We start from the raw sequence: 21,537 nt of genomic DNA on the forward strand, positions 1-21,537 counted from the left end.
AATCCTTCTCTACCAAGTGCATTAGCTTTCTCCAAATGAACCTCAGTGCTTCTTCTGCTCTTTTCTCGTGTTATAAAGTAATCTCCTAATACTTTATTTTTTACTCCAGTCAAATTTAGCTTGTTTCAGAATGTTCCTTCCAAAAGATCATTGAGCATTTTCTATCACTAGGTGGAGTAATGGCAGTGAATTTCACTGACATTTACACCCTCTATTGATGAAAAATAAAGCTGCAATTTTAAAGAAGTTGCATTATTATGAAAGCATCAAATAGTAATAAAATTGAAAAATAAAAGTGGATTCACTCCACTTTCTTTTGGAGTGAGACCTTAACACTGATTAAGACAAAATGGGGCCTTTAAGTCCTGATATATGGAGAATTATTTGTTCTGCAGAGTAACATTTTAAGTTTGTTGTTATTATTTTAGCCAACTGTGTTTGTAGGAAGGCTATTGGATATAAATCCTTTGACTGCAGAATCTGTGTTTTTATAAAGTGGTTATGTATAGAATAGAATAGAATACTTTATTGGCCAAGTGTGATTGGACAAACAAGGTCTCTGTGATGCATAATTCTATTCTACTTTATTGTTGTAACGTGTAATAGCAGAATACTAAAAATCTATCAGTTTCTTTCTAACTCTTCTTACACCCCCAAAATAAATTCAAAACAGGATTATTTTGAATTGTTTTCTCGTATCTTCCATCTTCGTTTTTAATTATTACTCCTCTGTCCTTCTCCAACATCTCTGTGTTACTTTAAGTAAAGAAAATGATATTGCTAGAAAGATAAGGAAGGTGGAAGATACACCAAAAGCAAAGAACATTTTATCTAAGAGCTGCTTCCTTTTATAGCTATCTCTCTCTCTCCTGCCCCTGGAATTAATAAAAATCTTGGGTAGGGCACAGAAACAAGTCAAAATTCCAAACTAAACAGCAGTTATAGAAAAAGCAAGTATTTGTAAACAATTTCCAAGCTGTGGTTAAGTTTGATTTTTCTGCTATTTTAGTAAGTAAGGATTTGGAGATCATATTTGAGCAGAGTTTAATTGGTGACTTTGGCCCAGTCAGTCTTTCTCCATTCAACTCTCTTCAGAGAGTTAGTGTGGGAACAAAATTAGTAGGAAATTTCATATATACTACACTGTCTTAGGCTTCAAAGAAAAAGACAGAAATAACTGCAAAAATATTGCAATATATATCACTAAAATATCTCCTAGTAAGGGAGTCTAATACATTAATTTAATTGTAAAAAAATAACTATTTTAAACAAATATTAGCTTATGTATGTGCAAAACAGACCAGTAATTCAATATTTCTTATTTCCTATATATTCTTATCACTATTATATAGAAAATGTCATCATTACTAAAAAAAAGAATGGCAAATTTATTTTTCATTCCTTAAAATATTACATTTATGAAACAGTAAGTGAAGACCATAGCCCAAACCTGCTTTCAATAGTCTTAAGGAAGAATCTGAATACTCGCCTTGAAGCTGCCTTGCAAGTTCTCCAGCAGAGATCAAGTTAATATGCTCAGTGCCCGCCTGTTCACCTCCTAGATCTTCACTAAGGTTCATCTGCTGGTCACTACATTCTTCTTCTTCTGCTGGAACTTTGCATATATCACCGCAATTACTCTTTTCAAGATTTAATGAACCACAATCTTCAGGAATATCTAATGGAGTCTTGTCATCTTTTAATTCTAGGGAGCTGGGGCTGATAGATATTACAGCACTAGTACTCTTGGAGCTCATTCGGGAAACATGCTGAGGCACTATCCCAACAAATTTCAGGCCCCGACTTGCAGCATCTTGAATCTATAAAATCAGGAGAGATAATATTTTCATTTACCAAATATCTTGAGGAATATGGTTCAAAGAAGTGCAGAAATTAGAAATTAGCTATTTTCTCTAGTGCATAAAATGTCCCATTAGACTGGTATACTACCATCTAGGACTATTGGCATTTTTTTCTTTATAAATTAGAAGACTATAGTATAGGAACATTGGCTTAGATTTTTAGTATCATTAGGCATTGAATTCACAGCATATGTTATATTAGGTGAGTAGTATCCAATATAAGAAAATGTGTATGGTTCTACTTATACTATAGTGAACTTTTTTCTTAAAACTTCAAGACTGCATTTCTTCAATTTTGTACTGGTTTATAAATTATTTATGTATTTATTTTTAATAGAAAATCAGAAAACATAGAGAGAAAATATTAACACCACTGAAAAGTATTATAGCAGCACTGAAAGCAGAACTGCTATTCAGAAAATAACTGTAAAGAACTCAGAACACAGATGTGATTGTGTGGCATTATTTAAGTAGCATAGAGTGAAGTTATGTACAGGATGTGGGACAGCAACGTGAAAAGATGAATCGAGTGAGTACAAACAAAGATAAAGCAGCATTCCTTCAGCAACAATACCTATTTTATAAAATATCATTTAAAAAAAAATCACACTTCGTAATACTCATTTAGTGAAAATTTACTAGCTCAGAAATTCATACATATGCTACCATTCTTTTTTTTTAAATTTCTCCTCTAGTACATCATTCGTTCTTCTGAATGATTACACATTTAACCTCAAAATTCCTGAGTTTGGATTTAGTTTGCCCCGTGTAATATTGGTTGCAATTTGGGCAGCTGACTTGACATATGAGGCAAGATTTTTTTCCCCATTAAATAAATAAATTAATTAGCAACTAAAATTATGTGATGATCAAACAACTTGAATTTGATAAAAATGATTTTTCAAGAGCCCAGGATTTTGTTTTGCATTACTAATCTCAATATAAAGTATTCAATAATAAAATAAATAAATAATAAAGAATTAATTATATTTTACCAAATAAGCAAAATGATCACTAAACATTGCCAGCAAAAGACAAAAACAATCCTGCTACCATAAATCTTCTGAAATTATTTACATTTCTTTCAACTAAAATTGCTGAGTAGAAGCATGTTTTCTAAATTATCCATGTATTTTACAGGAACAGCATCATAGTGGCTTTTTCTTTGCATTTTTGAATCGATGCAGAAATTCAGAGAAAACATCATAGCCATAGGTAGGAAAATGAAAAGCTTGGAAAAGAAAACTCCAAACTAGAAAATGGCCATTAAAATAGCAAATGCAGTTCAATTCTGGGTAGCAGAATAAAAATGTTGACTCAGTGTGTAGCATAGCTGAAAAATGATGAGAAATTTCATCTGGAAATCATTATGTAAGGTACTGAAATACATTTATAAAATCTGTGGGTTTGGCTACAATTGGATAATTATAAGAGAGAGGTCTGATTATCACAATAACTTGTAAAGGTAGAAAATAAAGCAATAAATGCATTTAAATTATTTCCCTTCCTTTTAATGGGCAAAAATAGGGTACCCTACACATTCACTGCCACCTATTTCAATGCTATTACATCAGACAGAGAACAAGCTTGGTATAGTGGTTCAGGAGCAAGGTTACAACCAGGAGACAGTGAGTTCTAGTCCTACATTAGGCCCAAAGTCATGCAAGTTATCTTGGCCCAATCATTCTTTCTCAGCCCTAGGAAGTAGGCAAATCATTTTCAAAATCTGGCCAAAAAAACTGCAGAAGACTAGTCCAAGCAATCATCAGGAGTTAATACTGACTCCAAATCACACACACATCTCAGAGAATCTATATCTTCATAAAGGAAAGATACATCCAAAAGCTCACAAAGTCCAAAGATCTCTCTATTCCCTCCCTTTCCGAGAGAGAAAATATTTTTGTAACTTCAAAATACAAACAGAAGTTACTGGGATGCAGAACTGTAAAATCTTTCCACAACCTGTATTGTTTTAATTCAAATTGTTTACTTTGTTTTTGTATGGTTAATTATAAGCTACCCAATATCAGCATTCAGTTTTTGTGGCCATATTGATTAATAAATGTGGAATTTCCAAGAATGATGCTATATTTAACAAATTAGCATAGAGGCAAAATTTGTTCCAAGACTAGGCTATTCTCTACCGGAACAAGAAAAGGCTAGCTAAGAATTGTCCAAAGTTTAATTTCTTTTTCTCTGTGTATTTCAATTTAATTTATGTCTTTGGGGTTTTTACTTTTATTCAAGCTCAGCCATTTGCTTTTTTTAGAGTAGGAAACCAGCATCATTTCTTTGTCAGAGTCTTATTTTTCTATAGGTTGTTCTAAGGGAGATCCTTTTAGGTTGCTTTCTGTGATTTTTACTACTTTATATTTTATCTTGTTTGCTATTCAATGTGGTACTGTTTATAAAGCCAAAGGCTATATTACATACTCTTTTGATCCTCCTCCTCCTCCTCCATCGTCATCATCAATCCACCTTTCACTTTGGTGAGAAGTTGAACTAAAGAAGAAGGTATCCACTTTTGGCATATTTTCCAGGCTGGAAAAAATGCTAAACTATGTGGTTTTATGTGTCAGTTAGCATGTCAGATATGGCAGTAAATATTCCCACATTCTTTTGCAATTCTAAGGGATAAAATATAATGGCATGAGAAAGAAATCTAAACCACTAACAAAAGCAATGTAAATATGTTTTCTTTTTGTAACATGGAATTAATATAGAAAAGATGTATTATCTTCTCCCAAATACCTTGATTCTTGTGCCTCTAATGTAAATAAATTCTGAATGTTACACATACTTATAATGTGCACATTTTGATTCAAATGTTTTCAGTGAGTACAAAAAGCAACTTGATAAAGGAATGCTATAAATGAAGAAATATTTCCCAATGCTACATAAAATGCATACATTCCGGCTCCTGGTAATTTACAGAAATTTTTGGGAAAGCTTACAATTTTCCTTCCTTTTCAGTTTTACTGAAATTGAACTATTTTGTTTTCTTACTTATGGTTAACCAGAGACTTGATTGCATCTTTGAACAAAAACAAACTAAGTTGTAGCATATTTTGGTCAACCACAGCTCTTCCCAACAGTAAGAAATTATTGAGCAACAGACATAAGTATTAGTGTGTTTTCCAAAAATACTATTTTAAAAAATATTGCCAAACACTTAGCCTGATACAGAAGAGAGATAGGCAAAATCACTGTACTTTGATCTAACATAACTCAAACTGCCAGCTCAGCAAAATGCCAGTATTACATTTTTCAACCTTAATTCCTTATTTGTACAATAAGAATTAAAGCACTGACTCACATCATTACCTTCTTATGAAAAAACAATCAGGTTTATAAAAACCTATCTGTAAAAAAGAATATCTACCTGTTTACAGTAAAAATGTAAGGCAACAATATTTCTATTATGGATATGCTTGATTTTTGTTCTTTTTATAAAAAAGCAAGTAATTATTAGTCAGGCTGCCTTAAAACAATGTTTAAATGGTAATGGGGTAATCCTATTACTCCAGATTTAAGAATAAAACTATCTAAAGTAGAAATAACTTTATAATTGAATGCCGTATCTAATTTAATAAAACAGAAATTAGAAGGAATTTTATAAAGAGACTATGGTCTCATTCTTTCTTGTGACTAGGGGAAAGGTTTTAGAAAAAGTTGAAAGAACGCAGATAGATATCTAAATCTTCATAACTTGCTGCCCCGTGAAATCTGATGGATGTTTAGCCTAATAAGATATAGAGATAATAATTAATGGTCTTAACACTCTCTCACAAATAATAAAATAATGTTCAGTCTATCATTCCAAGATATAAGTAATAAATAAATTAATGCATTGTGCTAAGCAACTTTATGTTTTGGATAGATACAGCTAATTTATGACCTAATTGATTGCACATATTTGCCAAATATGGTTTACTTACTTTCTCGTGTTTCAAATGTTTTATTCATTTTCATTTTTCAATTTTGTACATTCACTTATATACTGAATATTTGCAATAATAATAATATAATAAAAAAAACCCAACCTAAACACAACTCATCATAAACCCAACCTGTCGCTTTCATACACCCCTTCTTCTCCCCCTCCAACTTTCCTTTCTCCCTCCAACAATCACCCCTCCTACTTCCCTTTCCCCTCCTATCTTCCTTTCTCGCCTTCCTCACCCTCCTTCCCCTCTCATCCTCCTACATTCCCCTCTTCCTCCCTCCTTACTTCTCCCTCTTCTTTTCCTCTACTTCTCACTTTGGTGCATTTCTCTATTCATTAATCTATTCAATTACTAAAAATTGCGCTAAAAAGAAAAGAGAAGGAAAAAAAATAAAAAGAAAAAGAAAAAAAAGAGAAAAATAAAAAGAAAAGATAAGGAACAACAGTATACAAGTGTATTCTTCTTATTCTATATATTGAGACTATATCTCCACCCCCCCCCAATGAACCCCCCTCCCTAATCCCCTCCGATTTCCCAGGTCCCACACCCGGCACAGTTCAGTACCATTCACCTTCTAGAATATCTTATTAACAATAATAATGAAAATAAAATAAAAAGAACACTCCGAAAAATAAAAAAAACGAAAAAATAATAATAATAAAAAAAAATCTTTTGCATTATGCTCAGCCTCCCATCATTCTTAAAATTTAAACAGTATAGATCATTCCATTTATATTTTATCTTCGTCCCTTGCTTCTTTGATATTTACCCCCATCTTCCTGTAGACTCTCCAGATAGCCTTTCTTAACCTTATATTCAAATAATAGTTTATACAAAAATCAATTTACCTTCAAATACAGAGCAGTCTAATCATACTTTCGCTACTCATCTTCCTACCCCTCGTTTCTCATCTCCATTCCTCCCAAGCCCAAATTCCATAAGATTAGGATCTCGCTCTTCACTTTAAAATCCTGAGCTTTTTATGTTATACTTCAAGCATGTAAATCTGTAAAATGTGTGCCCAAAATCCATACCACTTCATTCAGTCCCAGGATCCCTTCATCGATGTCCCGCTCCACCTTCCCTTCTGCCCCACTCCTCCCAACTCCATTCATCCCAAACCGCAATTCAAATAAATCTTGGTCCCCGCTTTCCTCACACCAGAAAACAATTCATGCGCAGTTTGGATTAAAATTCAAATAAGTCTTATAAAGATCCCATACAATATCTGTCCAAAATAAGCAATGCTTCTTTCCATTCCTCATCGGTACACAGCTTTACCATTTCGTACCAAACAGGAATCCTAAAATTTTAATCAGTCCAAGAGCTTAAAAAGTATTTTAAAGACATCGCTGGATCTTTATTCTTTACTCTTCTGCCCTTCCGGAAAGAGAAGGCAACCCTCTGCCTTATAACCACGTGTCCCGCTGCTTTGAAAATATGGCTAAATCCTCAGTTTCCGCTCTTCTGCCTCTCCGGTAGGGGGAGAACAACTCCCTCCAACTTGTAACCAAGTGAATTGCTGCTTGTCTTTCCTTCACCTTGTCTTTCCGCATTTCCGAGTGAGTCAAGAAGCCCCGCCTTCAGAGTTTTATAATAAAAGTCCCGAGCTTCCGAAACAGAATTGAGACGAAATCTTTGATTCTCGAGTGTAACTGTGATTCCAACTGGAGCTTCCCATTTATACTGTATTTGACGATTTTTAAGCTCTTGGGTTAAAAAAGTATAGTCTCTCCTTGCTTGCAGCATCTGGAGTGGTATTTCTTTAAAGACAAACAAATCTTGCCCATCGATTCGGAGCCTGTTGTTGTAAAACTTATGGATGATCGCATTTCTGGATTCTCTTGTGAAAAAGTATATAATTATGTCTCTTGGAAGCTGTCGCTGTTCTGCTACACATGAATTCTGGCGATAGATTTTTCGAATATTCCAATCAAAATTGAATCCCGGACTTCCCACCGCTTGACTGAAAGCCTCTACAAACGTCTGTTTCAAGTTCTCTCCTTTCTTTTCGGGCAGTCCTCTGACTCTTATTGCAAACGCCTTTCTGTTATAATTTATCATTATAAGTTGTGTTTGAGTATCTCTAATCTCTTGTTGTAATGCTTGGATGTTGGAAGTCAAATTAGAATTAGCCTCCTCCAAAGTTTCCAGTTTAGTCTCCATTTCTTCGATATAATCTGTCAAAGTAGACATAGCTTCAAACATATCCACCTTTATTAGGGCAATCTTAGTCTGTATTTTGTCGCATAAATCCAGCACAAATTCTTTGATTTCTTGTTTAAAATCATTGAGTATTTGAAAAAGAAGCTCCTGTGTTAAGGAATCTCCAGTAGGGGGTGTAGGAGGCGAGGGCAGCGATTTACTAACAAGTTCTTTAAGCACATGTGGGGGGGGGGGAGCGTTTTGCCTGCTTAGACCTGGGAGGCATTATAGATAAAAGCTGAGAATAAACAGATAAACAGTGTCTTCACCTGCTCAGTTCTCAATAAGTTATTTGTAGATTTTGCTTGTTAATGAGTAGCAGTCTCCAGGGAGATAAAGCCGGTTAATTACGTCATCAGTCACCAACATAGTAAAAACGCCATTTTGCAGCACGATTGAACAAAGAAGTTTCAAAGGAAAACGAGGCTGGTGTTTAGATAGTTATAAAAAAGGAACATCACAGGAGTAAAACCCGCTCGTGTTGGTCTTAAGTTGCTTTAAGCAGTTTATCATTGTCCTGAGGGGGGGGATCGCCTGTCTAGGGCTGCAAAAAAAAAAAGCAGCTGAGAAGAACTGGCTGGAGATAAGAGCTCAGTTACGCTGGATCTTTTCTCCGTTCGCAGCCCAAAGAAAAAAGAAAAGGGGCTGTGAACTACGAATAAATCCTAGCACCTGAGCTTCTGCCTGCCCCTTTCTGCCAAAAAGGGGTGATATCTATTGATCTTAATTAGATATACAGACCAGAACTCTGAGAGGAGCTCCATTGAGCTCCTTTGGCGACAGGCTCCGCCCCCAGGAAGTCCGGTTTACTTACTTTCTTACTTACTTATTTATAAATTTATTTGCCATCTATCTCACCTTGGGGCTACTTTAGGCGATTTTCAATAATAAAAAGAAATATGAAAGGAGTGTAAACAGAAGTAAAATAACAGAATAATAAAATAACCAATGATAAAGGTACACAACAAGAATAATACATCAATATGATAACCAAAAAGATGGACTGGTAAAGAGCAGAGGGGTTGGGGGAAGCGTCTGCCATCCATTTAAATTTCACCTCCAATATTTGGTGTATTCAATAAACCAAAATTAAACAATGAACTATTCATGCCAATTATATAAAGCAGGATAATCTACTAATTTTTGAGATCTCTGAATATATCAGTTATTGTTAAATGTTCAGAGAAACACTAATATCACTTTATTATTATTTGGTCTTTAAAATCATTATCATCATGCAAAATTTATACATGGGACAAGAAGCAACAGTCCAGATGAAATATGCTGAATGGACCAGTTTTAGGTCACTTATTTACATCATAGATAATAAAAGGAATGAAACAAGGCTGTATAATCTGCCCTTATTTATAAGCTGAATTTTTATTGAGGAATGTTGAATTGAAGAAGATAATACTACTCTGTAAAAGAATGAATAGTCAAGAAATACAGACTAGCACTTGTAGAATAGCAAAGTAAACCTTAGGAAAAAATACTCAAATACCATTTGTCTATATTATAAAATCAGATATGTACATTAATAGTTTTCCCTGTGACACTCTAACACAAAAGGGAGAAATAGAGAAACATTTTTATGTTTTTGAACTTTGATGTTGGAGAAAAACAATGGGTAGGCAAGAAAATATACAAATAGATCAATGATCAAATTAATCCAATGTTCACACTCACATAAATAATCAGATGCAAATTATCAGCTCATTGTGCACTTTAGATAAGTCCATAATGCTGGAAAAGGAGGAAAGAAACAAAAGAAGTGGCTGACAGCAAGAGTAGATTCAATTACCGAATAATGGAAAGATTTAAAAGGCCAGTGGTAACAGATCATCCTGGAAAAAATCTATTTCAAAAGTTAGCAAGGTAGCATATAATCAATTGATCTTTTTTCACAAATATGAGAAAGAAAAAAGAATAAAGCAATGTCTTTATAGAGAGAATATTACTTTGGCCCTTCTCTTAATTATCAGATGTCTGGTTCACCAGTTTAACAGAATATAATTTAAACCTTAATTTAGTAGCTACCCAAATTGTTAGCAGTTATATATGCTGAAATAAAATTGCATTACACACAAAAAAATAACTTAATAGTTTTCTAAACTGTCCAGAATAAAAGTTCTTAAACTTTGAATCATAGCTTTTGTTCATTGATATTTTAATCAAGGCTTCCAGCAGTATAGTCAAAGCTGTCAAAATTGGCTCTTATTTTGCCTGGATAAGCCTTCTTGTAAGCTTGCCTAGGCATAGCAATGTGCAAAGCCCAGAGTTAATCTTGGGAGATGGCTAAACTGTAGCCATCTGTTAAAATCCCTTACCAATCACTGCCACATTTGATTAGTAAATAATTTCCTGTTAGCCTGATGACTTCCAGCATATTGTATAAAACCATATTCATATTTTTTTGGAATGTCTGTAGAAGTAGTACATGTTAGTGACGTTCAGAATTTTTAGTCATTATTTGAAATTCTATTTTTCCCAAATGGAAAAGTTTTTCTTTGAATGAATGAGGTCCAGCCCCGCCTAGTTTGAGTGCATGAAGTGTTTCTTTTTAATCTGCTTTTCTTCTCTATTTTTTAACTTTTCTCCTTTTAGAGATGTATTTCTGTAAGCCGCCCGGAGTCCTTCGGGATTGGGCGGCATATAAATTCATTAAATTTGAATTTGAATTTTGAATTTATGGTAATACAAAAGCTAAATATAATGTACTTAAAGCAACACTAAACATTAAGTCAAAAAAGAATGATGAATTCCCTATACATTTCTATTCCTACCTAATACATTTTATTAATTTTTTGAACAAAATAAAAGCTAAGAGGAAATAAAGATAATAAACAAGAGCAGTAAATAGTGGGGGAAGAAACAAAAAGAAATAGAAAAAGAAAACTGAAAAGACAGAATATAAAGAAGTTGCTTCTGATCTTTTTGATGGTGTTATAGATACGTTTTAGTTTCCTCTGTAAAATTATATCACATTTTGCTTCCTTCCATAGGCTACCTTATTAAATCTTTAAACTATAAATCACAAGTTCATTTATCTCTTTTCTTCAGCAAAAAGCTGAAAACAGCATCTAGAGTCATTTGTTTCATGATATGGGCAGCTATATACTGTATATTGGGCAAATAAATATATAAATAATATTATAAATTAACTTAATGACCCACTACTAGTAATGGATTATTAAAATGACAAATCCTGAAGAAATAGAAGAACATGGAATTTAAGTAAGACGTTGACTAAATAATATATGAGATAGAATTAGTAGAATTTTGTGAAGTTAATTTGTTTTCATTGCTAGCATCTGTTTTAAATAACCTAAATCAAAGCCAGGGGCTTGTGGCCAACTTTATTGATTCAGCAGTTATAAACTGCAGTAACTCACAACCATGTCATTTCCTGCTTAGACTACTCTAGATGACGCTCCCCTTGAAGACAACTCACAAGCCATAGCTGGCACAGAATGTGGCTGTCTGATTTGGGTTAACTGGTGTAGAAAAATGACCAGAAGTGGGTTGCTTCCAGTTTGGCCCGGATCAGGTGAACTGGTAGTGGCGGTAGTGGAAGGCTCCGCCCACCCACCCAGATGCTTCTGTGCATGCGCAAAAGCATCCCAAATGTGCACGAGCGCACACGAGTGAATTGGTAGCGCCGGGGTTTGCAACCCAACTCTGAGTGATATGCATACATACAAACATACATACATAACGAAGGAAAATTCTCCAGTTATATGGAAAATACATATAAGCGCTTCCACAATTGCATTTCTGATTCTATAAATTTTATCACTCTCTCTACTCTCCCATCATTATGATTAAGGCTTCATACGAGCCAAGGTGGCGCAGTGGTTAAATGCAGCACTGCAGGCTACTGCTAGATCAGCAGGTCAGCGGTTCAAATCTCACCGGCTCAGGGTTGACTCAGCCTTCCATCCTTCCGAGGTGGGTAAAATGAGGACCCAGATTGTTGGGGGCAATATGCTGACCCTCTGTAAACCGCTTAGAGAGGCCTGAAAGGCCTATGAAGCGGTATATAAGTCTACTGCTATTTTTTCCAGGGAGCTCTCAGAGAGGAGATCGCTATGTAGGCAAGACTGCACTTTGATGGGGCTTGATGAACATGTTTTTATAATGGTCTTGCATTAATTGGTTTATTCATTCTATTGTTTTACAATTATAAAGTATGTAGAATTGATACAAATGTATAAATAAATAAGTATAAATTAATAAACAAACACAGATTCTGCATCAATGGACAGTATAGTATTAGAGTGAAATAAAATAAATACATAAAAGGAAATGGGAAGCAGGATATTACCTATTAAACTGGGTACTTCCAGGTGCAGACTGTAGAATAGATCATGAGTCATTAGTATCAAATACACAAGTTGAACAAAAAATTAAATTATATATGTTTATGAAACTGTATGGCAATAATTGACAGGCATAAGCTCATATATTTGGGCATGTAATGGAAGTGAATGATGGATTGAAAAAATGACAATGCTTGACTAGGTTGAAAAAAATAGAAGGGAGAATAAGGGAAGGCCGAGATGGTCAGGATCAAATATATTACTGGAGTGCCCCAGGAAAAGCTGAGATTAACAGCAAGGTGAAATGGATAGCAACTGTTCATATTAACTAATATTGAGTTTGGCCTAACTCCATATTAATTAAGGAGCTGTGCTAAGATTTGGAACCATTGCAAGTTGGGCTAATTAGAAGGAAATAATAAAACCTCAATTGATCTGGAAGTTAATGTAACATATTTCTTATAACCTTCAAGCATTACCATATATGTGAGTTTTATTTTAGGACTGAGCACTATCTTGGATTCTATTTCCAAAATTTGCTTCAAAGCATAAAGGTAACACAATTTTGGAGAAATGCACAACAACTTTAAAATGTTGCAAATAACTACTATATTCATTCTTTTTTCTTTTTGCTTCAAAATACCCTCTGGCCAGTGAATCCAAAATGCTGCACAGGATAATGTATAATATATAAATGGATTTACTAGATCAGAGCATTAAAAAAGAGAATAAACATGTGATTTGACTTATTTTTAATCTGAAAATGTTAGAATGAATCTTGATCTGTTTTCAAGCACTATATTTCGAAGTATACAAAGTATATTGAACAAATCATATATGGATATACAAAATAGCACAAATTAGTTTTAAATCTCTGTTCTTCAGACAATTTCTGGAATGCTGGGATAAGCACTATAGTTTTTTTTCACAGCTATTTTCAGTTTCGCTAAAAAGATGAACTTTCTAGGAAATCATCAGGAAAATAAGCTAAAAGCAAGCATATCTTCTGGGGACAGCAGGAAATGCTTTTGTTATATTCACAAAGTGCTTATCTCAATGCAAAATGCAAGTAAAAATGAACATATGCACTTTGAAAAAATAGTTTGTTTTCACCCCATTGGACAATGAAAATTTCCACAATTTTTTTGTTTTACTAATGTTTTCAAAATGTTATACCATATATTGTAGTAGCATTCCTGTCCATTCCTGTCTTTATTTTATGTATCTACATCATTCAATTAATATAGTGTTTTCTGGACACATATAACAAATATTTAAAAAAACCAGAAACTTAAGAACCAAATTAAGTACTTTGAAAAAGTATTTTACAGGTAGTCCTCGAGAAATGACATTTAACAACTGTTCATGGTTACAAAGGATACCCCCAGATGGTTCCACCACAAAACCGCGTTCGACTAAAGCGCGCTCGACGAAACCGCGTACCTGTCATCATCACAGCGCGACGAAAAAAGCACGCTGTGAGCGCTAAAGCTAAAATTAACCCCTAAACCTAAACCTAACCCCCCGAAACCTAATCCTAAACCTAACCCTTAACCTAACCCTAACCCTAACCCTTAACCTAACGCTAAACCTAACGCTAACCCTTAACCTAACCCTAAACCTAACCCTAACGCTTAACCTAACCCTTAACCTAACCCTAAACCTAACCCTAACCTTAACGTGAATCGGCTTGCTTTCAAAGCGCTTTTTAAAGCGCCCTTTTTTCTCCGCGGTCGCTGCTGTCGCGCTGCTGATGACGTCAGCGACGCGCTTTAATCGGGCGCGCTTTAGTGGACCGCGGTTTTGTCGTGCCACACCCCCAGATTGCATACAATCCTGTTTCAAAATTATGACAATTGCAGTCCTCACAATCATTTACCCTTACGATTGACCAAGGAGATGCTGCAGTGTCCATCTTCTCTCTCCCCACCCCACCTTCTTGGGCTCTGAAGTGCTTAGGCCTGTTCCCATGCCTCCTGGAAGCAGACACCATTTTCTATGGGAAATGGTGATTGCTCTCAGAACTTTCTGCTCCCGTCTGCTGGTCTTCAGGAAAAAGCTCTGAAAGGCTAGGTTTCTATTTTGCTCCAGAAAGGCAGGAGGAGATTGGCAAGAGGATGGACACTGGCAGAAACAAAAAAAAAAACAGGTATGCCCAGTGTTTTCTTTCCCCAGTGTTTCTTGCTGACAAAATAGGGTTGGGTGGACATGCCTGCAAATCAGTGGTAGGATTGGGGAAGAATGAGCTTCCTTTTCCTAGGTTGTTCCTCTTTTGCTTCTGGAAGCAAGTACCATTTTGAAGGGCCCACAATTCATTTCAGCTACTCTGAAAATGGTTTCCAGCACAGCTATGCAGTCTAGGGACATGAAAGGACAGGACAGTTTGCTTTCAATCTGAATATGACAGAGGTTCCAGAACAAGGTTTACATTAAAAGATAAGGGAGTAATCAGTGGGGAAGGGCATGTGGATTCCAGCGGGAAAGAAGCAGAACATGGAGTATCTCACGGGATGGAAGAGCCCATGGGCTTGTGTCTGCATTAGGCCTCCAGAATCTCCCCCATCCCCAAGGTACCTCATGCTCCACTTAATGACCCACATGTTCATTTAACAATGACACTGGGAAGAGCAGAGACAGATGGTTGTTACTTGCAGCAATTCATTTAACATTTGTCCCAACTTAAACTGTATTGGGCTGACATGCAACCATAATAGGCAGACATTATGGTTATAACTCGAAGGACTACCTATATTATACAGTACCAGTATTACAATATTATCTTTTTAACTTTTCTAATTTAAGTTTTAAATTAGAGTATTTTGTAGTTGTTATTTTAACTGAAACTGAAGTTTTATAATACTTAAAACCACTAAAGGAATAAAGAAACAGATAGGGTTACTATATTATATGATCATCTTGGACAATTATACTTAAGCAATTAAACACTTTAGATTTCATTATTTGAAATAATCTTTTTAAGTTAATTTAAAAATATTAGCATACTGAAAATATGTTCAATGTGTAATACTTAATTCTTAATCATATTCATTTTTATGATACTCTTAATGCTTAAGATATGTGCAAGATTAGTTTCCCGTTAGAAAGAAAACATTAAATTAAAATATTTAACCAATATTTTGGTAAAACAGTAAAAACAAAAGCAAATATGGCTGAAAGATCAAAGTATTTCTACTTTGTTGATACATATTTCTGATCTGTATTTACTATAACTGTATTTACTTTCATACACACACACACCAACTATTATCTTTTTCCCTCAGTTAAAATGCATCTACAATTCATACTATTGTAACAGCCTTGGAGCTAAATGCCTGCAACTACCAGCACAAGGGTGTGGCATTTGCTTTTTCTATGTGTTGCTGTCCAATGTACATCAAATAAGTATGAAGCGTTTCAGGATGAACTGAGTAACCTCAAATTATTCCAACAATTTAAGAAAAGAGTCAAGAAAAAAGAACCTGTTTTAGAAAAGTTAGGAAAGTATGCCAAGCAAGTTGATTATGAATCAATTCCATTATTTTAACTTTTATTAAGCATATTAAACTTGCACCATACAGACAGAATCTTACCAGACTAAACTATACTGTTCTAATCCTAACTATTATACTCTGGGATATTCTAGAGAATGGCTAGATTTCATCTTCAAATTAGTTATTGTCTCTGTTGCCTTTTCTCTCCTCCTCCTTGGAATGTGCTCCTTCCTTCCTGGAAAACTGCTGCTTCCCATTGGAGTCCATCAAACTACATCCTCCTTGGTAGATACAATCCATTGCATTTCTTATATAAAAAATGGACAGGGTTTATTGCACAGCAGTCAAATTTTACTGCTCAATTGGGTGGCAGGACCTAACTCATTTTGGCTGCTTTGAAAAAGGTAAACAGGATTAGATTTCTTTACAACTTGGATAACAAGGATGCAACGTTAGACAGGGAAGTTGTAAAACATCCTGTAAGAAAGCTGTGTATTGTTGCCAAGAAAGCAAGATGGAGATGTCCACAAAATTACAATTTAAATACATATGGAAAATTGGAACTTTATAGCTCTATCCTAATTACAATATTTATTTAAATTGCATAGCTAACTAAAATAAAGAAATGCAATGAGTTCCAGAGATATAATGAATTCTAAGGGCTTTCTGTTCATGATTTTGCATTCACATTTTACAAGCATTTCCTATCAACTTACTTATCAACTTACTTTTTTAATAAGGTCTGGTATTTTTGATTTATCTGGAAGTTGATCTGAGAAGAAGCAACTTTCTATCTCCAAAGAATTCCATTCACTGACAGATTCCCTTCGCAAAGGTCTAAAAAGAAAAGAGCTCTCAATTATATCAGCACCAAAATGATCAAGTTTTATCCAAAGCTTGGAATATACTGTATATCTTAAATCGATTCTAGTTCCTATAGTAAATGTTTTACACTATCAAATCATACAACAGGGAATTATAGAAATTTATAGATTTCCTATAACAATGAATAAAGGAATGTAGTTTCAAATCAAAATTTAATGTATTTGAAAAACACATCATTCTTATTTTCACTAAGTATCATGGAATATGGACTTACACATTTAATTTACATATAATTCCAACCATTTTCCATCTTCATATTAAATTTTCTCATTTATCTTTTTCAATTACCACTTTTAGTAAAATATTGCCTTGTTTCTACATATTGACTTCACTCTAGTTATGCATTATTTATATCTGATTTTTAAATAATATAATTTCTTGATCTAATAGACTGTTGTTCTAATTTGAATGAAAAGTACAAATTGTTCTTGAGCCCAAATAGTAGCTAAATATTAGCTAAAGAGGAGGCAGAGTAAAATATAATGTTATGAATTTTCCAACTGCATCATTCATTCATTCATTCATTCATTCATACATACTGTATATCCCTAGAAAGGAAGGAAGGAGGGAGAGAGGGAATGGATCCTACAAATTTCCTAAAGTTCTATCACATTTAGAACTATGGAACAAGGGAATTAAAAAGTGAAAATAACTGTCAAGGCAGCCCAGGATTAGATTATGGGACATTATGGACAACAGCAAGCAGGAAGGAAAGATAGGAGGGAAGCCCTAACATACTACTCTACCCTTTTAGAACTATAAATTTTATAATACAACACATATTCATTCTGAAAATTAAAGGATACAGTAGGTTTTTTTATAGCTTTCAAGTGATCATGATCTACTTTCTGAAGAAAGTAGAACAAAAATACTAATTTCATGCAGAAAACAGGAGGGGGATAAGTGGGTACTCAGAAAGGTATTTTTCAGAGTATTTATAGGACTAAGCATCATATTGATTTCCAGAAGTAATGGGTAAGAACAGTTTCTAATTAAGAAAAAAGTCATTTTTCAAAGCAAAGACCTTATTGTTTTTCTGTTAAGCAGCTTGAATTAGTCAAAATATTCTTCCTTATGATAATCAAAACTGTTTGTAATATGAATTGGTTTCAATTTTGTTCTTCAGAATGACAGAAGACCATGCATGCTATAATATGCCGTCCATGTTGGACAATCTGATGTAATGACCAGGGAGGGGCAGAATTTTATTTTTTTACTTTAAAAATCTTCAAAGGCGCCTTAAAATTTAATGGGTCTACTTTTTCCTTATCCCAATCCCCTGATTTTTGTTTAGTATTAATATTTAATATAAGACACAGTAATGATACAATAAACATTTAGCATTTATAAACAAAGATACCACACTCTCCTGCCTCTCAATTTTGCTTTTTTTAGCTCATACATTCAAATGTTCTGTTATATTATAGTACTAGCCTCAAAGTCTCCTGGATTCTTACAAATATTTAAATACATTTACTGATTTTGCCTGGAGGCAAAATTAATAAACATATTATGATAGTTTACAATTTACTTTGTGTGAGGTTTTTATGGGTAGCAACTGAGATTACAGGAGGAAGATTAAGTGCAATTCACAGTTTTTAATAAGTGAGAATGTTTATTTTTAATTGCCTTTGTAAGGCATATAAGCTAAATAAATACAACGTACATGTCATAGATGGATTTTCATTTGATGATCGGATAAAAACCACCAAGGACACCAGAATTTCAGCAAAATCAAGCCCCATCATATATCCTTGGGTTCTGATTCCAAACCAGAGACTCAATGTTAAGTAATCTGCTCAAATACCTTATTTATAAAATTGATTGAACAACGATTTGTCTGAAATGGTATAGGTTTTCTGCCAGAGCAGTGCATTAGAAGACCTCCGAGGTACCTTCCAACTATGTTATTCTGTTAAAATGGCCTATGTCTGGATGGCTGGATAGTATAAGGGCAGAATGCTCCAGATATACACTATATTGCCAAACGTATTCGCTCACCTGCCTTTACTTGCATATGAACTTACTGCAAGTGACATCCCATTCCTAATCCATAGGGTTCAATATGACGTCGGTCCGCCCAATGCAGCTATAATAGCTTCAACTCTTCTGGGAAGGCTGTCCACAAGGTTTAGAAGTGTGCTTATGGGAATTTTTGACCATTCTTCCAGAAGCGCATTTGTGAGGTCACACACTGATGTTGGACGAGAAGGCCTGGCTCTCAGTCTCCACTCTAATTCACCCCAAAGGTGTTCTATCGGGTTGAGGTCAGGACTCTGTGCAGGCCAGTCAAGTTCATCCACACCAGACTCTGTCATCCATGTCTTTATGGACCTTGCTTTGTGCACTGGTGCACAGTCATGTTGGAAGAGGAAGAGGCCAGCTCCAAACTGTTCCCACAATGTTGGGAGCATGGAATTGTCCAAAATGTCTTGGTGTGCTGAAGCATTCAGAGTTCCTTTCACTGGAACTAAGGGGCCAAGCCCAGCTCCTGAAAAACAACCCCCCACCTTAATCACCCCTCCACCAAATTTAACACTTGGCACAATGCAGTCAGACAAGTACCGTTCTCCTGGTAACCGCCAAATCCAGACTCGTCCATCAGATTGCCAGTTGGAGAAGCACGATTTGTCACTCCAGAGAACGCGACTCCATTGCTCTAGAGTCCAGTGGTGGCATGCTTTACACCACTGCATCTGACGCTTTCATTGCATTTGGTGATGTATAGCTTGGATGCAGCTGCTCAGCCATGGAAAACCATTCCATGAAGCTCTCTGCGCACTGTTCTTGAGTTAATCTGAAGGCGACATGACGTTTGGAGGTCTGTAGCGATTGACTTGCAGAAGGTTGGCGGCCTCTTCGCATTATGAGCCTCGGGATCTGCTGACCCCGCTCCTTCAGTTTACATGGCCTACCACTTCGTGGCTGAGTTGCTGTCGTTCCAAACACTTCCATGTTCTTATAATACAGCTGACAGTTGACTGTGGAATATTTAGGAGTGAGGAAATTTCACGACTGGATTTGTTGCACAGGTGGCATCCTATCATAGTTCCACGCTGGAATTCACTGAGCTCCTGAAAGCAGCCCATTCTTTCACAAATGTTTGTAACAACAGTCTGCATGCCTAGGTACCTGATTTTATACACCTGTGACCATGGAAGTGATTGGAACACCTGATTTTGATTATTTGGATGGGTGAGAGAATACTTTTGGAAATATAGTGTATAAATATTAACACTGCAATGCTATTCTCCAAAGAAATTAATTCTTTTTTTCTAATCTTACTTTTAAATAAATATTCTATGTAATTGCAGTTGACTTTCTATAACTCTTTCACCATTCCATATTTCCAATACAGGTAGTCCTTGGCTTATGACCACAATTGAACCCAAAATGTATGTTGTTAAATAAGACAGTTGTTAAGTGATTTTTGTCCCATTTTATGATTTTTGTCAGTTGTTAAATGAATCACTACAGTTATTAAATTAGTAATACAGATGTTAAGTGAATCTGGCTTCCGCATTGATATTGCTCGTCAGGAAGTGGCAAAAAGTGATCATATGACCCCGGGACACTGCAACCATCATAAATATGAATCAGTTGCCAAACTTCTGAATTATGAACATGTGACCATGAGGATGCAGCAATAGTTTATTTATTTATTGAATTTATATAGCTGTCTATTCGCCTATGGCTTTTTGTAAGTGTGAAAAATGGTTATAACTTTTTTCAGTGCCATTTGTAGCTTTGTATGGTCACTAAATGTGCTGTTCACTCCTCCATCCTTCCACATATGGCAAGGGTTCTACAGGTTTTATTAAACCCCCTCAAACAGGTCCTTGGAAACCACCTATAGCACAGGTCTGGATTCCAAGCAAGAGTTACTGGGCAATCAAGTTCAATTGTCTCACACCAAATCCAGAAAAGCAGGCCAAGAATTGAACAGGCCGGGATACATGGCACTAGCACACAATGCTCAAGAACTATACATTGCTAAAACACAAAATGAAACTAGTTCAGCTTAGCTTGTCGATCAGAAAGGTCAGCAGTTCAAATCCCAGGTGCTCTCGTTACTTGTCCCAGCTTCTGTCAACATAACAGTTTGGAAGCATGTAAAAATCCAAGTAGAAAAAATAGGAACCACCGTTGATGGGAAGGTAACAGCATTCCATGCGCTCTTGCCATTTAGTCATGCCAGCCACACGACCACGGAGATGTCTTTGGACAGTTTTGTAGGGGAGATGAGCACCACACCCAAGAGTCAGGAACGACTAGCACATATGTGTGAAGGGAACCTTTACCTTTACTTTTAAAGCTATTAAACTGTATGCATTTTAAAGCTTTTATAGAAATTGTTAAATAGATGTTTAATTGAACTGTTGAATTTAATTAAACACACAAAAGTGATTATCTAGTTATAAAAAAAACAAGATGACAGAAAAAGATTATCAAAATATCTCTCTGGGACCATAAATGACCTTTTTATTATGCTTATTTCCTTCTCAGTTTTATAGCTCTTCCTCATGTTTTTATTTTATTTTATTTATGCATGAAGTGAATCAAATTGTAAAAGAGACGGGCATTCTATTAAGCTACTGCTAGCTAGCAATTCCTCTTCTGTTCAAGGCTTTCCTGAAAGTGTAAATCAGTGTGAATCTGTTCTGTCATGTGAGAATCACTGAGAACAAGCAGTCGATGAAAATTCACATCTACCACTTCTTTATACCTGTCACCAACAAAATTATTTTTTTATAATTCTGAAACTTCATCAACTTTGGTACTTATTTCATAATTTTAAAAATTATTGGATTTCTATCATTCCTCAGTT

General features: G+C 35.1%; 1 protein-coding gene across 1 annotated transcript in view; it reads right to left on the reverse strand.

Moving 5' to 3' along the window:
* RFTN1 (raftlin, lipid raft linker 1) overlaps positions 1–21,537 on the reverse strand; it is a 120,767-nt gene that overhangs the window by 47,601 nt on the left and 51,629 nt on the right. Inside the window, exons 4-5 of the mRNA XM_032237353.1 lie at positions 16,553–16,661; positions 1,490–1,820 (exon numbers count right to left, since the gene is read on the reverse strand). Of these exons, the coding sequence (XP_032093244.1) occupies positions 1,490–1,820; positions 16,553–16,661 (440 nt within the window). The remainder of the gene's footprint in view (positions 1–1,489; positions 1,821–16,552; positions 16,662–21,537) is intronic.

The sequence above is a fragment of the Thamnophis elegans genome, chromosome Z (genome assembly GCF_009769535.1).
Source record: "Thamnophis elegans isolate rThaEle1 chromosome Z, rThaEle1.pri, whole genome shotgun sequence".
NCBI classification, from domain to species: Eukaryota; Metazoa; Chordata; class Lepidosauria; order Squamata; family Colubridae; genus Thamnophis; species Thamnophis elegans.